At 47.1% G+C, this 18,574-nt stretch overlaps 2 protein-coding genes across 3 annotated transcripts; one reads left to right on the top strand and one right to left on the bottom strand.

Annotated features, from left to right (window-relative positions):
• Positions 1-682: 682 nt before the first annotated feature.
• LOC133883613 (formamidopyrimidine-DNA glycosylase-like) lies at positions 683-4,166 on the top strand. Of its 2 annotated transcripts, XM_062322988.1 has the most exons (10): positions 684-1,036; positions 1,291-1,342; positions 1,428-1,485; positions 2,185-2,253; positions 2,345-2,470; positions 2,598-2,648; positions 2,718-2,795; positions 2,893-2,992; positions 3,148-3,182; positions 3,264-4,166. In XM_062322988.1, exons 1-10 carry the CDS (start codon positions 805-807, stop codon positions 3,462-3,464), a joined length of 1,002 nt encoding a protein of 333 aa, XP_062178972.1. In that variant the 5' UTR covers positions 684-804; the 3' UTR covers positions 3,465-4,166. The 2 variants fall into 2 exon arrangements, 1 of the variants encoding a protein (XP_062178972.1); XR_009902923.1 differs by lacking the exon at positions 3,264-4,166 and having other exon boundaries at positions 683-1,036; positions 2,890-2,992.
• A 1,821-nt stretch (positions 4,167-5,987) lies between these two features.
• On the bottom strand, positions 5,988-6,960 carry LOC133930050 (36.4 kDa proline-rich protein-like). The gene has a single exon (XM_062376751.1). It carries the CDS (start codon positions 6,883-6,885, stop codon positions 6,034-6,036), a length of 852 nt encoding a protein of 283 aa, XP_062232735.1. The 5' UTR covers positions 6,886-6,960; the 3' UTR covers positions 5,988-6,033.
• Between the last annotated feature and the right edge of the window lie 11,614 nt (positions 6,961-18,574).

The following is an 18,574-nucleotide window of genomic DNA, read 5'->3' as shown; positions in this document are numbered from 1 at the left end:
TGTGCAATATTTTTCAATTTACCGAATACACATTCTATTAAAAAACTAATTATACATATAGTTCTGCAATTGAATTAAATCGAATGAAGGTATCGCCCACTGACCTTACTCTCCTCGATTATTAAATGCTGTCGGAGGATTAACTCCTGTCGCAGGGATCCCGAGAGACCCATTTTTAGAGATTCGGCCGGGGGATGATCCTGAATAAGTTCGTCGGAGAAATAAATGGGAATGAATGCAACGGCCGGTGGTGGGGGCGTCGACCTAGTGCAAGAAGAAGTAAATGCACCGGAATTTAGACAGATTCGGGCCGCACGGGGGCGTAACACCCTACTCCTGTATGGATGCAATAACTGTCCTGAGGAAGTCCCTCAAGGATGTTGCTGGTTACAAGAACACTGGCCTAACTAAGAGCTTAAGGCTCCTTATTCTCCGGTTGGAACTGTACTCAACCTAGCTCACAATGTCTCTCGTTCTTCCTTATTGGCGTTTTGCCTTGTGCGTTGTGTTGTTCTACGTATCCTCTGGCTCCGGTTCCTGATACACCGACAAATGCACTGTCAGTCGAGGTCTATAAGGTATTGCATATTCTTAGCTGTTGAACGGACGACGATAGGGTAGATTTTATCATTTTTGCAAATGTCAAGTAATCTTTATATATATAAAAAACAGAAGCAAAGCGACCCAACGCATGGGCTCACTGGGCCGGAAGGAGAAGGCTCTCACAATTCACGAGGGGAGGAGACGGTTGGTCCAGGCGGGCAGAGAGAGGGAGGGGGAGGGCGGAGGTGAGCGTGCGCGGCGATGCCGGAGCTACCGGAGGTGGAGGCGGCGCGGCGGGCGCTGGAGGCGCACTGCGTGGGCCGGCGCATCGCGCGCTGCGCCGTGGCGGACGATTCCAAGGTGGTCGTTGCCGGCGTCGGCCGCGTGGCCTTCGAGCGCGCCATGGTCGGGAGGACCATCGTCGCCGCGCGACGGAGGGGCAAGAACCTCTGGCTCCGACTCGACGCGCCGCCCTTCCCGTCCTTCCAGTTCGGTCAGTGCATGCGTAGCCTAGGCTTAGTCTTTTCTTGTTCGCTCCTATCTCGTTGCCCTGCTCTTGTCTCAACTTGCTTATCCTGGAGCAATGGGTAGTCAAAATGCTGCCTTTTAGTTGATGCTAGTGTGCAATTGGGCGTAATTTGCAATGATTAGTGGTGATTTAAGTTGAATTCTCCTGAGGAACCCCACGTTCTACTACTTTGCATCAGTCTAATACGAGGGCTGATAAGAACATGCTTTGGATTGCAGGGATGGCTGGTGCAATATATATAAAGGGCGTTCCTGTCACAAACTATAAGAGGCGAGTGGTCTTTTCCAATTTTTAGCTTGCAATTATCTGATTTCACCAAGGGGATTTTAGGAAATAATTATGCATATGATTGCAGATCGGTTGTCAATTCCGAAGAGGAGTGGCCCTCCAAGTACTCTAAATTTTTCGTTAAGGTAGTGATCCAAGAGATGATATCACTTCAATTTTTTTCTGGCATTCTTCTTTGTGACGTGTTAATTTTGCAGTTGTGCTTATATAGACTGACGAAGTCTGGTGTGAAGTAGCAGTTCGCAAGTTGAAATCAACATAGAATCCTTGTTCTTGCACAGTTTCGTTGGTTTGTAAAATAACAGTCAATAGACAAGAAGAGTCATGGCTTCATACCGACTATCCTTACAGCAATCTTAGTATACATATCTTCAGATGAACCGACAACTAATCATTTACTAAAATCCCATGGGCAGAGGCTTTGAAGGTCCCCACTAGCTAAGCTTCATCCATCCTTTTAGGGTCCAGGGAGTCTCACAGGTGAGCATCTGTAGGTTCCCTCTTGCTCAACATAGGTCCTTGGGAGCCATGGGAATTAATTGGTTCCATGAAACCAATGTATCAGCTCACGGATGGGTGAGTAAAATCTGGAATTTTTCCATGGGTTAGTCCCTCATGATGATGGATTGCTGGGAGATATGGCAGGCAATTTTGGCCACCTACTGTGACTGATTAGGGGTTGTTTCAAAGATGTGCATCATATTGTTATTTGACTTCAGTTTAATTTGCTCCAACCTATCCGTTTTGTGTGAAACTCAAAATCTGTCTCATATGATGTTGATTTTGAACTCTGATGTATCTAACTTTTTTTGCTTGATTTACAGCTTGATGATGGCTTGGAGTTTTCCTTTACTGATAAAAGGCGCTTTGCAAGAGTTCGCTTGTTTGAAGATGTTGGTACCTTCACAAGTTCTTTCTAAATTATCTGAATATTCCTTTCCAATTTATTTCGTACAGATTTCCTCACCCAGGTAATATTTGCAGCCTGAAACTGTACCCCCAATTTCTGAGCTTGGTCCGGATGCTCTCTTTGAGCCAATGTCTGTTGACAATTTTTTGGACTCCCTGGGTAGGAAGAAGATTGGAATAAAAGCTCTTTTACTTGATCAGGTAATCAGCATCCAACCAATATAAGCTTTTACCTCTAAAAAAAATGGCCCCCCTACAATATACAGAATGGACTTCTTGTTATTTTGTATACACACTTGATTTATTACACTTCTTTTAAAATGAGCAGAGCTTTATATCAGGCATTGGTAATTGGATTGCAGACGAGGTGCTTTACCAGGTATTAGTACAATGGTTTGTGAAGCTTGCATGGAATGCAACAATCAATTTTGATCTTTTTTCTTTTCAGTCAAGAATCCATCCATTACAAATTGCTTCAAGCCTATCCAGGGAGAGTTCTGAAGCACTGCACCACAGTATCCAAGAGGTGGGTCTAACTTGACATTGCATTGAGGAACTGAAATGCATTATAGTGAAGTAACCTTGCAGAATACTTTAAGTCCTGACCAAGAATTTTTTAGTAGGTTGTGAAATATGCTGTTGAAGTTGATGCTGACTGTGACCGCTTTCCAGAGGAATGGTTATTTCATCACCGCTGGGGCAAGAAGCCTGGTAAAGTCAATGGTGAGATTTTCCTCAAGTTACATCATGTTAATTATTAACAAATCAAACTTGTTAATATACGGCAACACCAATAGTAATGTTTTCAATTCTGTATATGAGCACTCGTCAGCTGTCTATTCCACTTTGAGGATTTAACAAGTTTCTGACCCTTGTAGGAAAGAAAATTGAATTCATAACGGCTGGTGGCAGGGTAAGTAATTGTCCGCTTCAGTATTATGCCTTCAGCTATCCCAAATGTTTCTAGCTTCTGACATCTACTCGCTTTGCTCAGACCACAGCTTATGTGCCACAACTGCAAAAATTGACTGGAACCCAGTCTAGCAAAATGATAGCTGCTAGCCTGGAACAAGTGGCCGCAAATGGTGGCGCCGAGGATTTAGAGATGAATGGAGAAGATGGTGATAATTTGAGGCCAAAAAAGCGAGTTGCGACCTCCAGGGCTGCCAGGGGCAGCAAAAGAAAGACACCATAGGTGGTACATCGAGAATATGCGAATAGCATGGTGGTAAGAACTCCAGGTGTGAGGCTAACAACCAGGGTTTAACCCCGGTTCACGTAAAAAAGGGCTCCTCGTTGTGTGTTCTTTGTGGCCGTGGCGCGGTCGCTCGATAGTGTGCGGGTTGTATGTAGCCGGTTTTCAGAGTCTTTTCTCGATCTTAAATGCAATACCTTCTGGATATCTATTCCCTTGGGTCAAGTTTTCATAGGTGGCACATCCAAAGAAAAGGAAAAATGGTGGTGATGGTGAGAAACCAGGTAGTGAATGTAGCAACAAAGATGATGTTACGATTACAGAACCAAATAAAGTTGGCACCATTAGCAATGGCGAGTAAGATTTGGAGAAATCTTCCAGTAGTGCAGGCCATAAATCACTTCAGGTTACAAGGTCATCAAGGAACAAAGTGAAACCTAGCCAAGAAAGATAGCTGGGGATTGGTCTATTTGTCTCACTGGCATTTGCAAACTGCATTTTGGTGTATATATGTCGCCTGCATGTTCGCATTTAGTATATGCTTTCCTGTGCTCATCCGGTAAAATCCCTTGAAAACCAGGAGACGTGATTTCCATTCTCTTCGTTTTGTGCGTACCACTGTATTCTGTACCTGATGAACAGAGGATGCCACTTCAACATTCTTGGAGTGATATGTTCCGGGGGCACATTTTGCTGTATCTCTATCATCCCTGTGAGTGGTGCAGCTCCGCAGTACTTTGAACAGTAACAGATCTAGGCTGTGTGTTCATGAAGGGGATATTATGCCAGCAAGATGAGTAGCATCATTTTAGTATCACCGAACCGAATGGATAAATATCTTCGATGTGTCAGTACCATTGCGATATATATGTCAGTGTGGCCCTGGGTCCTATGTATCATCCATTGCTATATATGTCACTGTGGTTCCGGGTCCTATCTATCATCCTCACAAAATATAGATGGTATTTTCCAATATGTACGTCTTTGTTGAGCTAATTTTCTCCTCAACCACTTTCATCGAGCAACAATTAACTGCTAAACGCCATGTTATCCATTCTAATCCTGTATACGTTTCACTACGCTGATCAAGGTCCCATCCTCGGTGGTTCAGATTCAAATCGTGTCTCACGCAAATGCTTGTGGCAGTGCGTGCAAGAAGACAGCAGCAACTGTTAAAGATTTCACATGCCACATCGATAAAAACAGACGGTGAAAGAGGCCGATCGGCTGCTAGTAAAGTCAGTGCGACTTCGGTCACGGGTGACATAGCGCCAAATGACACATGTCCTCGCGCCACTTTTGCGCCTATCACATGGCGTGCCGCCCTGTCGACTCATGCAGACGTACTGCAGGTGCAGGGACACTGAGACCGCAGGCCGTCGTCAAAGTATTCTCTAGAGCTTCGCGGCCGTACGTGAGACTAGCCAGATCCCCACTCGTCGATAAGTCACGTCGTCATGCATGATGCGTATATGCATGTGAGATTTCGAGCCAAGCAGGACCCGACAACTACTCTACGTAGGTAGTGTCTCAGACTCTCAGTCTCACGCACTGACATTATCAAAACCAATCATATATTCCAAATTTCCAATTACATACATCAGATATTCAGATTCATATACACGACAACACACATGCTATAAAATCAGTCACCGACACTGCGACACCTCATGCTATTATTATAATGCACCTCCTAATGATCAAGCGTCTGAAAATGAAAACGAGATGCATAGATCAGGTGACTTTTTTTAGATGGTGGTTTCTTCGTCTGACGGAGGAGGCGGAGCCATCATCGGCCACGGATGGCCGGTGGGCTAGTGCCGGGGTGAGGGAGATACGGGCGCGGGTTAGCGCGGCGCCGGTTGATTCGGCAACAAGAGCCCTACTGAAGATGGGTGGAGGAGGACGGGAGGCGGAGGCGAGTACCCGAGCTCGATTGAGGGGCGGGGGAGCGCAAGGGTGAGGGGAGCTATCGGGAGGTTGAACAAGGCTGAAAAGCTCACTGTCATCACTAAAAAAACTAAAAAAAAAGCATCTGTATTTTAGCATCACCTTTATTATAATCCTCCACACATGATCTCAGTCTCGCTCGAGAAGGCCAGGCTCACAAGAACATCCACAGACAAAAACAAGTGTAGAATTATTGAAGACATGCAACACTGTTCCTTGCTCTTCATCATGAGTTCATGACAAATCGAGAATACAAATTAACAATTAATCGTCACCCATCTTGCATATCAAACTTAACCGTACCACAAATCAAGGTGCGTACCAAACTGAAAACAACTAAACAGGTTTAAAACCACAACAGAAACGATTGAGCATAGAACAGTCGACCCATCGTTAGCTGATCGTCCTGTTCCTCCTCTGGAGCCTAGCACAAAGCAGACGACATCCTCTCATGTCGACCCTTCTTCAAAGTAACAAAACAGCGCACTCCAAAACTCCTGCATTTTCACAAAGAAACAGATCTAGTCAGAGTTGAGCAAACGTGCATGTGTTACTTGCATATGCCGATGGATGTGGGGGTAGGTACGTACATACATGCATCCATGCATGGATGGGTTGATCAGACGGTGCAGGTGTAGCCGGGCGGTGGAGCCTTGCCGCAGGTGAGGAGGAGCTGGAGCGCGAGGGGCAGGTAGATGTTGATGTTGAGGAGCTTGAGCCTGATGGTGGTGCAGAGGCACACGGCCGCCTCCAGCTCCACCAGCCCCTCTAGCAGCGGGCAGCACTTGTTCACCACCGGGTCGCCGAGGCCGATGTGCACCAGCCCGCCCAGCAGGTCCACGCACGCACCGATCTTCAGCGAGTCCACCGGGCACGTCGGCGACGACGGCGTCGGGGTCACAGGCGGTGGTGGAGGAGGGCAAGGCGTGGTGCTGCCTCCGCCGGGCGGGTACGTGACCGGAGGCGTCGTCGGGGGCCCAGTGATCGGGGGGTACGTGACGGGTGGACCGACGACCGGGGGCGTCGTCGGAGGGCCGGTGATTGGCGGGTAGGTGACCGGCGGGCCGACGACTGGAGGCGTGGGGATCGGCGGGTATGTCACCGGCGGGCGAGTAACCGGTGGGCCGACGAATGGCGGGCGCGTGACGGGGCCCTTCGGCGGGCCGACGACTGGAGGCGTGGGGATCGGCGGGTATGTCACCGGCGGGCGAGTGACCGGTGGGCCGACGACCGGCGGGTAGGAGGGGCTCTTGGGCGGGTGGTTCACCGGCGACGGGTAGGTGGGGCCCTTGGGCGGCTTGGGGTTCTTGGGCTTGGGCGACGGGTATGAAGGCTTGGTCTTGGGCGGGTGCGACGGCTTGGGGGCCTTGGGCTTGTCGCAGTCGCAGGAGAGGATGGGCGTCACGGCGGTGGAGAGCAGCAGCAGCAGGGTGAGGAGGAAGGGCCGGAGCTTCTTGCTGCTCGCCTCCATGGCTGCTGCTGCTGCTGAGTGTTGTACTAGCTAGAGTGTAGGAGTGTGCACTCTAGGGTTTCGGGGTGGTGCTGCTTTATAGAAGAGTGAGCTTGTAAGGGACGCCCGTGAACTCTAGGGTATCTAGCTGGCAGTGTAGCTAGTGTTCTGGATTTGTACAAGTGTAGGACTGACTGGCGAGTCAAGTTGCATTCGTTCGGAGTTTACTTTATTTACAGATAGTTCATGATCACATGAATGGCCTGGTAACACTCGACAAAGAAGTCATGCATGTTGACGTTCGCAATGGCTACAAAGCCTAGATGAGAAGCACGTACTGTAAGCAGGGAAGAAAATTTTGGTCTTACCCGTCTACCGGTCTACTTAGATAGAAAAAAAAATTATCAGATAGAAAAAAATTATCATGTTTTATCGGTATAGACAATTTCAGTCTTACCCTGTCTACCGGTCTACCTAGTAGGAAAAAATTATCATGAATTTTATTTAAATTTATTTGAAATTTATGAAGCATATTCGATAAGTTATGTTTACTGTAAAAAAACCAGACCGTAAGCGTGCTCTATATATTGCTCTGTATCGTTTTGTCCTTTTGAAGCACCGTACCGGCTGTGCGGCACGGCGCGCACATGCTGGAAAACGATGCATCGATTGCCTGATGCCGCCCATCGGTAAGTACAGTACAGCACAGCACGTCGTGAGATTTCGGATCGACGCGACCGACGCTGCCTGCCTTCGTCGGCGTGTGCGACGTCGACTGTGTGCCGCGCGCGGCGCCGTCACGAGATATATAGCGCCCGCCCGCCTGACGACGCCCGGCCGACCCGGCCGCCGTGCTTGTACGCGAGCGCAGCACGCACTTGGCACGTCGCGCGCGGTGCATGCGTACAGGCATTGTGCTACACGATGCGCGGCGGCCGGCAGAACCGTACGTTCCGTCGCTACGTGTAGGTAAACGATCTGGGGCGGAGGAGGATGGAGCCGTTGGAGCCCTCTCGCGAACAGCCGACCCTGCCCCTTTTTTCCACAATCACCTCACGAGTCCTCCAAAATCCAGCTAATCCACCCACGTTTTCCACAAACCTCTGCCAGATCCAAGAGCCTTCATCTCTCATCCAGATCCCTTCTCTGGATGTTCTAACGTCTGTTGTGTTCTCTCCTCTTCAAACGGAAACTTTTGTTGCTGGAACGCCAAATCTACATCGGCAAGAAGACAGAGAAGAGCCAAATTCGACGAACCAGCTTGATGGTGCGATTGTTGGTGTTGCCTCTAAGGGATTTCCAGTTGAAAGCTCCAACGCGATGGTGGTTCAAAGCGAAACCAAGAAGTCTCGGAAGCTCTACCGGTGCAGCCGGGAGGGTCGACCTCCGCAGATCCGCTGACTCAGGTCAGTGGCGGACCCAGGATTTGGCGATTAGGTATTCAGTATTAAAAAAAAATATTCAATCTAAAATACGAGAAATCTATAGTAGCGTAAATTTTAAAGTATAGATTGTTCATAGTAGAGAAGTTTCAACTAATTAGGAGAAATTACAAAATATTTAAAAGAAAATTATAATTTAACTTTATGTTCCTTTATGGCTTGGAAGCGTTAAATGATGTCACTATCTTTAACTTGCACAAAAAAATCACGCTCAACTGCTGACTGCCGAACTAGGCAGTCACAATATGGAGATCATGAACTCTTGATGCTTGTTGCTGTGGTATGAGAAGATGGGCTCTTTCTAGTTAATAGGCCGAGTGGAGGATGGATAGTAGCTTGGGCTCACGATTTGCTGGATGGACTGATAGATTGAAGCAGCAAACAAGTAAGTTGGTCTAACTAGAGATATATATACGTAGTATAGCTGCTATATAATCAATTTTTTTGCAAAAAAGTTGGATATTCAATTGAATACCCATGCATTATGGTGGGTCCGCCCATGACTCAAGTTCAGCTCCTCCATCCCTGGGTGCCTGAGTGCAGTGGGCATGGCCAGGGCATCGCCTTGTTTGATCTGCAGTAGATAGAGGGGGGGGGCATCTTCTTAGGTATGCCTTCTTCAGATGTGCAGAACTTCAGGCCAATCTCCCTCGGCCAAGTGCATAGTTTGACGCCTCACTCCGCCAGCAAGCCTTCCAGGGAGGCCAGGGTGCCTTGGCGCCCCTGTCCTATGGGTGCGAGTTAGCACAGCTCAGGTAATAAGAGTACGCCCAGCATCTTGAATTCGAGGCTGTTTCAAAACCAATCTTGCAGCAACAGGAAACTAGATCAACTCATCTCTGAGAAACCTAGGGAGAAAAGGGTCGGTTTCAATCCATCTGTTGACGTTTTCCCTATCGAAATGTCCCCAAAAGAGTTATCCGCAGCTGAGCCTGGGACTCAAGAGGATCACGGCGAGATTGCACATTTGGAAGGGTGGCAGCAGGTGAAGTCTAAATACTGGTGGAGAAAAGAAAAGGCCCTCTCTTCCACCGCATCAAATGTTCAGCAATCTGCTAGGATGAGCAGATATCAAGAGCTCTACTGAGCTCTACTTAAGACGCATCCAAGGTAAATGCTTCAATTGTCTTGCTCACGATCACAAGGCGGCTACTTGTATAGACCCAACGAGATGCTGGCGGTGTTGTGGCTCCGACCACCTTGCTAACCAGTGCTCAGCTTCCCCAAAGAGCCCAAATCTCTTTGTTGTTCCTTCAAAACCTTTTATTTTGGCCCTGTTCAGAAAGAAATTAAATGGTAACTGCTTCAGATGTCTTGCTTCGGACCACAATGTGGCAGCTTGCAGGGAGCCTCCTCGCTGCATCCTCTGCCTCGCTTATGGACACCGCTCAAGATGGTGCCCCTCCAGAAAAAAAGAATCTCATCTCCGCGAAACACGGCAAGCTTGCCGCATCACTGTCGGGTCGAGCCACCAAGTTCCTCCTCCTTCCTTAACCTCGGAGGCCTTTCCTCCCCTGCCAAGCTGTTTGGTGTCATTTCACTCTGCGTCTGCGAATCAGGCCTGTTCCCCCACCTGGAGGGAACTCTGGGGTTGCTCGTTGGTACAAGCGTATGCACCCTCCGTTGCCTTTTCACAGTGCCTGCGCGGACACGCTTGTGTGCTCGTCTTCTCCTAGGCGTGGTGAGCTCTCGTCTTCTCCTACGCGAGAGCGCCTATGTGCACGTTCTCCATCTTGGTGTGAGTGCCAGCGTGCACGCTCTCCTGTCCATCTCCGTTTGCTCTCTCAGTCACTGGTGCGAGGCCGGCGCGAGCGTGGCCACTCTCAATCTCCGGTGAATGGCTGGCGTCAGCGTGGGCGCTCTCCGCCTCCTACGCGTGGAGGACGATCCGACTTGTTTCTACGTCTTAAGTCTCACGCAATATCCCCTCCTGCGCACGTCAGTTTCCATCGGGTTCCTGTTAGGATGTCCACGCGCGACGCGTATCCTCCCTCTAGGTCGCGTTCGCGGGCCGCAAGTTGCCGTGCCCGGGATGCTTCTTTGTCGCTAAGGCGTGTAGGGCATGTTGGCACATCCTCTATTTCCCTTTTGCGAGGTAGACACCGACGTGGGAGCTTGTCTCCACCAGCCAGCGGTGAGCCTCCTTCCTCATGTTTCGATGCTCGAAGGCGCGCACACGTGGTTGATGCTAGCTCGCTACACCTATTCATCAATCGAGCTCTAAAGGCTTCTTTCCGTACCTTTGATCCAATGCTTGAGGAGTTTTCTCGGTGCATGCTTATCGCCTCTGGGCTACCACCATCCTCCACTCTTCCTCCATGTGTGGACTGCCTTCAGGCCTCTCAGTCTGTACCTTCAGTAGCTTCTTCGCGGCCCGTTGAGTTTGAGCTGGAAGAGCTCCCCGTCGTTGAAAATGTGGCTTCTCAAGACAATCAGGTGGTGATTGATCAAGCTCAGATGGTAACTGCAGATAATGATGGGGAGATTGTTCAAGCGCAGTTGGTAAACATTGACGCAGTGAACATGCAACAATACGATGACCAGTTGGCCTCCTTCCTTACTTTGGTCTCCTCTGAAATCGATGCTCCTCTTCTGCTTTCACCACAAAAAAATAAGAGCCGCAAGCAATAAACATTGCTCTCCCTCCGCAACACCTGCTCGTAGGAGCGAAAGGCTGGCAAACAAACCTGGCTACTCTATGAATTCTGAGAAGAAAGCATGTGAGGTTTTGATGAAAAAATGGGGTATCATTACTCCTCAAGAAAATGTGAGTGAGGTTGCTCTAAAACGTTACTTCGCTTTGTTCTCAGAGCCCCTGTCGAACACGACCATCAATGCCATTCTCGCGCTCTGTGGTCTGGATGGCAACTCCCTCCCCTTGCCAGTGCCTGGTGATGACAATATTGAAGATGAAGCTTGATTATCGGTGCAACTGGAGGAAACAGTGGGTCTTATTTGTTGGAATGTGTCTCCTCTCTCTAGTTTGGGTGCTACGCGGGCCGACGAGGATGGTCAACTCGCTTGAGATGTTGTGTCAAATCTGCTTGATAGGGATTTGGCTTTCAGCCCCGATGTGTTTTTTCTCCTTCTGGGCACCCTGATCGACCCCTTCTGTGTCTAGTCTGATCACAAGCTCAGCTGCGATTGCCATACAGGGACAACTCTCCCAACTAGCCACTGTTTGTATCTCTGCAGTATGGTTGATGTGGTTTCAGTTTGCTTATAAATGCATTGCCAGGTGTTTTACTTAGGAGCCCATATCGCAAAATAGCTGCAAGATCTTAAATTGGAATGTTAGAGGTTTAAACGACCCGGCTAAAAGAGCTTCAGTTAGGGGCTTGATTCAAGAATCGGGTGCAACTGTAGTTTGTCTACAGGAAACCAAGTTGGCTGCTCCAGATAGCACCATACTTAGAGAAATTGTGGGTGATCAATTTTTGGAAAACTGCATGTTTTTGCCTGCCCAAGATACTAGAGGTGGCATCATCCTAGCTTGTCATGACAACTATTTCTCCCTCTCCGATCAAAGACTCACGTCCTACACCATCTTAGCCAAGCTGCTAATGAAAAGTGATAACATTTGCTGGACAATCACCTCTGTATACGGTCCACAGGATGATAACAACAAGAGTGAGTTCCTCCAGGAACTTAAAAATCTGAAAGTTTTCTCTCTTGCATCTTGGTTTATTGTTGGAAACTTTAATCTCATCTACCAAGCAGGGGATAAGAGTAATGCAAATATAAATAGGAGATTAATGTCAGCCTTTAGGAGCACCTTGAACGAGCTGGAGCTCAAAGAGATCAACCTGCTTGGCAGAAAATTTACTTGGGCCAATAATCATGCAAACCCCACCCTAACTAGAATTGATCGAGCTTTCTATACAGTGGATTGGGATCTTATGTTCCCTAGATGCCAAATGCATGCTCTCTCTTTTAGATTTCAGACCATTCCCCTCTCTTCATTGTGGGGGATATGAAATTCAAGAACACTAATGTGTTCCGGTTTGAGATTTTCTGGACCAAGTTAGAAGGTTTCTCTCAGGTGGTTTCGGAGGCCTGGAACAAACGCACACAAGAGAGAGACACAATACATCGTTTACACATCAAACTATCTAGGACGGGAAAAGCACTCAAGAAACGGAGTCGATAACAAATTGGTGATTTGAGACTTCAACTAGCAGTGAGCAAAGAGGTGATCCTACAATTGGACAAAGCTCAGGAATCAAGACATCTATCCTAGGATGAAAGAGATCTCAAGTGCAAGCTTAGGCTGCGTTGCCTTGGGCTGGCTGCTATGGAAAAAATGAGAATGTGTCAACGGGCTCGACAATCCATCATACAGGAGAGTGATGCCAACACCAAGCTTTTTCACATCATGGATAACAGGAGAAGGAAAATAAATTATATCCAACAGCTGAATACTTCCTATGGTTTAACTATTACTCATGATGCAAAGGCCCATGAGCTATTCAAGCATTTCTCAGATCACATGGGAAGGAAAGTGCAGTGAGAACTGTTGCTAAACTGGTCATCCTTGGGTGTCTAGGTTGTGGACCTTTCCCATTTGGAGTCATCCTTTGAGGAAGAGGAAATTAAGGACACCATCATGATAATGCCATCTGAAAAATCTTCCGGCCCAGATGGATTCACGGGCTTATTCTTCAAGCTTTGCTGGGATATCGTCAAGGATGATCTAATAGCTGCCATTCATCACATTTATAACCTTCGGGGTCATCATCTTCACCTCATCAATACTTCAAATATTTCTCTCTTGCAGAAGAAAACAAACGCACAACAAGTTAAGGACTACAAGCCGATCAGCTTGATTAACAGCACAGCAAATTTTTTCACAAAGCTCCTTGCAAATTGGCTTGCGCCTTATCTCAATGAGCTGGTATCCATAAATCAAAGCACCTTTGTCAAAAAGAGGTGTACTCATGACAACTTTATTTACACTCAAAATCTGATCAAGAGCTTGCATAGGAAGAAAGAGCCCGCCTTGTTTCTTAAACTGGACATTGCTAAAGCGTTTGACACTGTGAGCTGGGAATATTTGTTGGAACTTCTGCAGAAATTAGGTTTTGGACAATGATGGCGTGATTGGATTGCTCTTCTACTTGCCACATCTAATTCTCGAGTTCTGCTAAATGGTTTACCAGGTAAACGCTTCTTTCACCAAAGAGGCCTTTGCCAGGGTGACCCGCTCTCACCAATGCTCTTCATTTTGGCCATTGCCCCATTGCAAAAATTATTTGACTTGGTAGTTGCTCGAGGTTTGTTGAAACCAATTCGCAATAGGGCAGCTAGACTGCGTATCTCACTTTACGCTGATGATGCGGCTATCTTCATTGCACCAACAAAGGAGGATGTCATGACTGTCGAAAGCATTTTGCAGACCTTTGAAAAGGCCTCGAGACTTTTAACAAATATGGAAAAAAGCGAGATTTACCCTATTAGTTGCAATGGCCTAAACATGGAGGAAATCTTCAATGTTCTTCCAGCTCAACTCAAGAACTTCCCTTGCAAATATTTGGGACTGCCTCTATCCACTAAGAGATTGCAGAAAATTGAATTACAACCTCTAATTGACAAGATGGCCGGTAAGCTTCCTGGATGGAAAGGGAAACTCCTCACGAAAGTAGGTCGTCTGACTCTAACTGATTCTATTCTTTCATCGTAGCCTATCTATCATCTCTCGATCTTCCAACTGAATAAGTGGGCCATCAAAAGCATGGATCGTATTAGGCGTGCCTTTCTATGAAAATGAGCAGACCATGTGAAAGGAGGCCATTGCTTAGTTAGCTGGAAGAAAGCTTGCCGGCCAAAGAAACTAGGAGGGCTTGGCTTAAAAAACTTATTGGTCTTTGCGAGAGCCCTCCTGTTGAGATGGTTGTGGTTTGAATGGCAGACTCCGGAAAGGTCATGGCTTGGGGCTGCTTTACCTTGTGATGACTCTGATCATCGCTTGTTTATGGCTTCAATAGAGATCATGATAGGTAATGGTCTAAAGGCGAAATTCTGGGTCTCCAACTAGCTGCACTGTCAAGCCCCAAAGGACTTGGCACCGAACCTCTTTCTCATCGCCACAAGAAAGCACCAGAGTGTTATGCATGAGCTACAAAATGGAAATTGGATCCACTCCGTAAGAAACATCACTACCTCCATACAACTAAATGAGTTTGTTGCTCTATGGGTGAAAATCCATGATGTGGTCCTGCAGCCATATGTACCAGACAATATCATTTGGAAGTGGACACCAGACGGCATCTACAGCGCGAGATCAGCTTACTTGGTCCAATTCCATGGCTCCTTCTGCCGATTCAATGCCAATGTGATTTGGAAGGCAAAGATTGAAAACAAATGCAAATTCTTTGCTTGGTTATTTGTGCAGCACAAGCTCAACACTTCGGATAACCTGGCGAGAAAAAATTGGCCACACAATAACATGTGCCCGCTATGTGATCAGGCACAAGAATCTGCACTCCATCTTGGTTTACAGTGCGTGTTTTCAACAGAGGTTTGGGAGCATGTGGCACGCTGGTCACATAAACAGAAGTTTAGCCGTATGATGTTGCGGAACCATAATGATGTCAAGGATTTGTGGGAGGAAACAATGGCATCGATCGTTGTATCTGATCAAAAGATGGCAAACTTCATGTTCATATATACCTGTTGGAACATTTGAAAGGAGAGGAACTGAAGAATTTTTCAAAACAAAATCTTACAACCTATCCAGATCTCGCATTTGGCAAAGGAGGAGGTCACGGCAAAGATAGGAACGATCATGATGTCTGGTTGATTTGCCTGATGTTGCCACTCGGTTTTTCTTGCTTGGTGTCCTCTTGTTGTGTGTAATTGGTTTGCTAGTTCCTTCTTCATGTTATTTCTGCTTCTTATACGCCTTGCGGTGATGAACCTTGTTGTTTTTCTTTTTTCTTTCCTTCTTTAATGAATGGCAGAGATCCTGCCCTCCTTTTCAGAGAGAGAGAGAGAGAGAGAGAGAGAGAGAGAGAGAGAGAGAGAGAGAGAGAGAGAGAGAGAGACGCACATATATCAGTTGGTTTTGGATCGAAGACTATTCCGCTGTCCAAGATAAGGTTGTCGAGATTCCGGAAATAAATATACTAAGAGCACCTTCAGTGTGGGTTCAAATCGAACCGTGCGTCGTTGGAATGGAACCGAGCACACTGTGGAGCGGTCGATCTAAGGTGTCAGAAACCAAAATCGTATCTCAAATTATAGTCAATTATTTTCTGCACATGAACGTTGGCTGACCGACTTCATGCTACCCACGCGAATGAGGGCGATGAAAGAGGAGAATTTTTTTACTGGCCTATGGAACCTGCACACATTATAGCAAACGAACCATAAAACAATCGAACCGAACGCTCCCTCTCAAATACAATGAAGGTGCTCTAAGTGGATATTGTACGAAGGCGTGCAATAAACTTGGTTGAACCATGAGGTACATGATCGAGCATCCCACTCCCGAGCTGTTCTCGTCACCTTTGCTCTCCACCTTTGCACGATTCGTTACCTTCGCCGCTACTCCGCCAACCTCAATACTACCAATAACAATGCATATATTGTAGCAAGTAAGCCAGAAGACTTTTCAAGTTTTTATTTTCACCAAACGTATGAGGCATTATCCTTGAAAAAAATCGGAGTCATTATCGTCGTGTCGCTACAAAATCTGAGTTAAAGTTAACCAAAGCCAATAGCTAGGGAGGTAAAGTTACCAAATATAGAGAGAAGGTTACCATAGCCGTACAAATTCATTCAACAAAATACGAGATATCTCGCGTATGAGCTCATGCTCTCCCATATAATCAATCAAACAAAAATATATACATACAACTATAAATTTTATTCGTATCATCTCATCTAAGCGAGCCATCACATACATATTCAATTTGATCTGAGCGACCAAACAGCATACACGGTGCACCCGCCGAATCCTAGCTGTATGCATGCACTCGTCCGATTGGACCGCCGACTGGATATGCACAGCGAGTTCATACTACGACATGTGCTAGCTGCATGCACCCGTACAAACCTGTGGTTGGTGTGGGTACATGCAACTTGCGCCACGCCACGCCACGCCACGCCACGTACTGACCGGTCGCTCTGCCTGCGTCGGCGGCGCGCGTGATCACCCACCCATCCGATGCACCCAGACACCGGCCGGCCGGCCGGACTAGTCGTCGTCGGTCGACCAGTGTGACTGATACCTGTGGGCGCGGCAGCAGCAGCGGCGCGCCCTCGATCTCACCCTTGCGGCGTCGTCCGTGATGCTGTGGGGGGGCGCACGTACGTGGCCTTATGCGACTCGTGAACCCGGCGGCCGCGGCCACACCCTGTCCTCTCGGCCATCGCGCGACCTGCAGCAGCGACCTTTTCCCCTCCTCTTGCGCGGCCACACCCTGTCCTTCTGCCTTGTTGTCGATCGCATTGCTCATTCCGGCTGGTCTGATCGATGGCAACAAGTTAGTCCTTGATGTAATACATAACACAAGTTAATTACGTAATTTAAGTTGTAATTAAGGGCTAATAGGTAATTAAGCATTTGATTGAGTGGCTAAACGTACAATGGTTAAGTCCTAGGTCAGTTAGCGCTATAAAAACAGAGGTAGGCCTAATCATGGCTTTAATCTCATCATTAGTGTTGTATTATGGTCTGCCTCACAATTTTCATCTTCAAACCAATTTGAGGGCTCTAAGCTGATCTTAAGGCCGATCCATGTCATCGGGCAATCTACCTGGACCTTCATCAAACATCTACAACGATCAAGAGGGGGTGATTTCACCAAATTCATGTATTAATATCCTAATTCTGTGATTTAATTGGTGTTGTATTCATGTAATTAGTGATGATCCAGCATCTAAGCTGAGTTTAATCTCTAACAGTCTGAGCTTGCCGGTCTATGGGTGTGGTTTCCCATGAAGCGTTTCAATTGGATGAGTGGTTTTGCTCAGTATCCACGCAACCACGTAATACTGAGTGTGCTTGGTTGTTACACTGGGCGCGATTTGCCTGGCCTTGAACAAGCTAGAGAATTGCTTGTGGACTGTTTGGCTACTGTTGAGAAATCGTTGTTACCGGATATAGTCCAAAGATATCTAAGAGATAGACTCGAATATATAGTGTCAAAACCTTTAAGGGATAGACTCGAATCCTTCTAAAGATCGAGATGGACCCATATTCAATTGGAAACTTTCAGATTTCCTAACAGCTACTACCCTAGCTCCTTCCGACATTACTGACTCAGGTGCCCAAAAACTGACGCCTGACTCAGGCAACAACGACAACCAACAAAGCCATTGTTGTTGACCGCCACCGCCGCTAGATTCAACGTCCATGGCAGAGCCTCTTTCCAATTCCTCTTCGACGTCCATGGCTTGATGATTTGACGTAATTTAATCAAAATGGCATGGTCTGTTCAAGATAGAGATTCATTTATCCAACCTTATATTAGTAACCTAACATTGCTGATGGGCAAGAAACTAAAAATCTTGCACGAGGAGGAAAATGACCAATTTTGTCTATGGTTCTTTGCTTTCTTTCATTCTATCTCTTTAATTTGTCCGAATACACAACCTACATCGCGCAATTTCTTTGTTGTTTACGAAACTAGCGATAATGTGGTTGTGTCTGCATTTTGTGTAAACCATGCAAATGGGTGATATTTCACAAATGGATGGTTGGTGTTGCTTAGACAACTTACAACCTCCCATTGCATCGGATTTCATCTCATTACGTATTAGCCTTTGATAAATTAAAATAATCTCAGTCCCTGTTGAGCTACTACACGTTTGGCCAAGACATCTGAACGAAAAAAACAAGTTCGGTCACATGGGTGTCTATATGTTTGGATCTTTTCGTGGAAGTCCACGGTTGGATGGGCACCCTAAAAAACCCTCTTGTTCTCGTCCTGATAATACATTCGGTCAGTGGTACAGTGCACTCCATGCTCGCCGGCCTTTTGTACATGCACATCTTGGTTAGGCCGTGTTAGCATACAGAGAGAGGAGGCAGTAGAACAAGGAAGGAGACAGCAATAGGAGGAGGCACGCTCGATTGGATTACTCACCGGCGGCTAGTTTGTCTGACGTGAGAAGGAAGGAGAAGTCGTTATCTATTACAGCCTGTTCTCCTGTGTCTCTCGTGCTCTCTTTAGCGATCTGCTGCAACACGCCACACGCACGGGCTGATTGAGCCACAGCACGCAGTCATGCACGGGCTGAGCCCACTCCACTTTTACAAAGCC

The sequence above is a fragment of the Phragmites australis genome, chromosome 10 (genome assembly GCF_958298935.1).
Source record: "Phragmites australis chromosome 10, lpPhrAust1.1, whole genome shotgun sequence".
NCBI classification, from domain to species: Eukaryota; Viridiplantae; Streptophyta; class Magnoliopsida; order Poales; family Poaceae; genus Phragmites; species Phragmites australis.
The sequence above is the reverse complement of the archived record's forward strand: the minus strand, read 5'-3'. Positions and strand labels throughout refer to the sequence as shown.

Coding starts and splice junctions, on each gene's coding strand:
- LOC133930050 (XM_062376751.1), bottom strand. CDS start 6,885: ATGGAGGCGAGCAGCAAGAAGCTCCGGCCCTTCCTCCTCACCCTGCTG.
- LOC133883613 (XM_062322988.1), top strand. CDS start 805: ATGCCGGAGCTACCGGAGGTGGAGGCGGCGCGGCGGGCGCTGGAGGCG. Junction 2,471..2,597: donor AAGCTCTTTTACTTGATCAG/GTAATCAGCATC, acceptor TAAAATGAGCAG/AGCTTTATATCAGGCATTGG. Junction 2,649..2,717: donor CAGACGAGGTGCTTTACCAG/GTATTAGTACAA, acceptor TTTTCTTTTCAG/TCAAGAATCCATCCATTACA.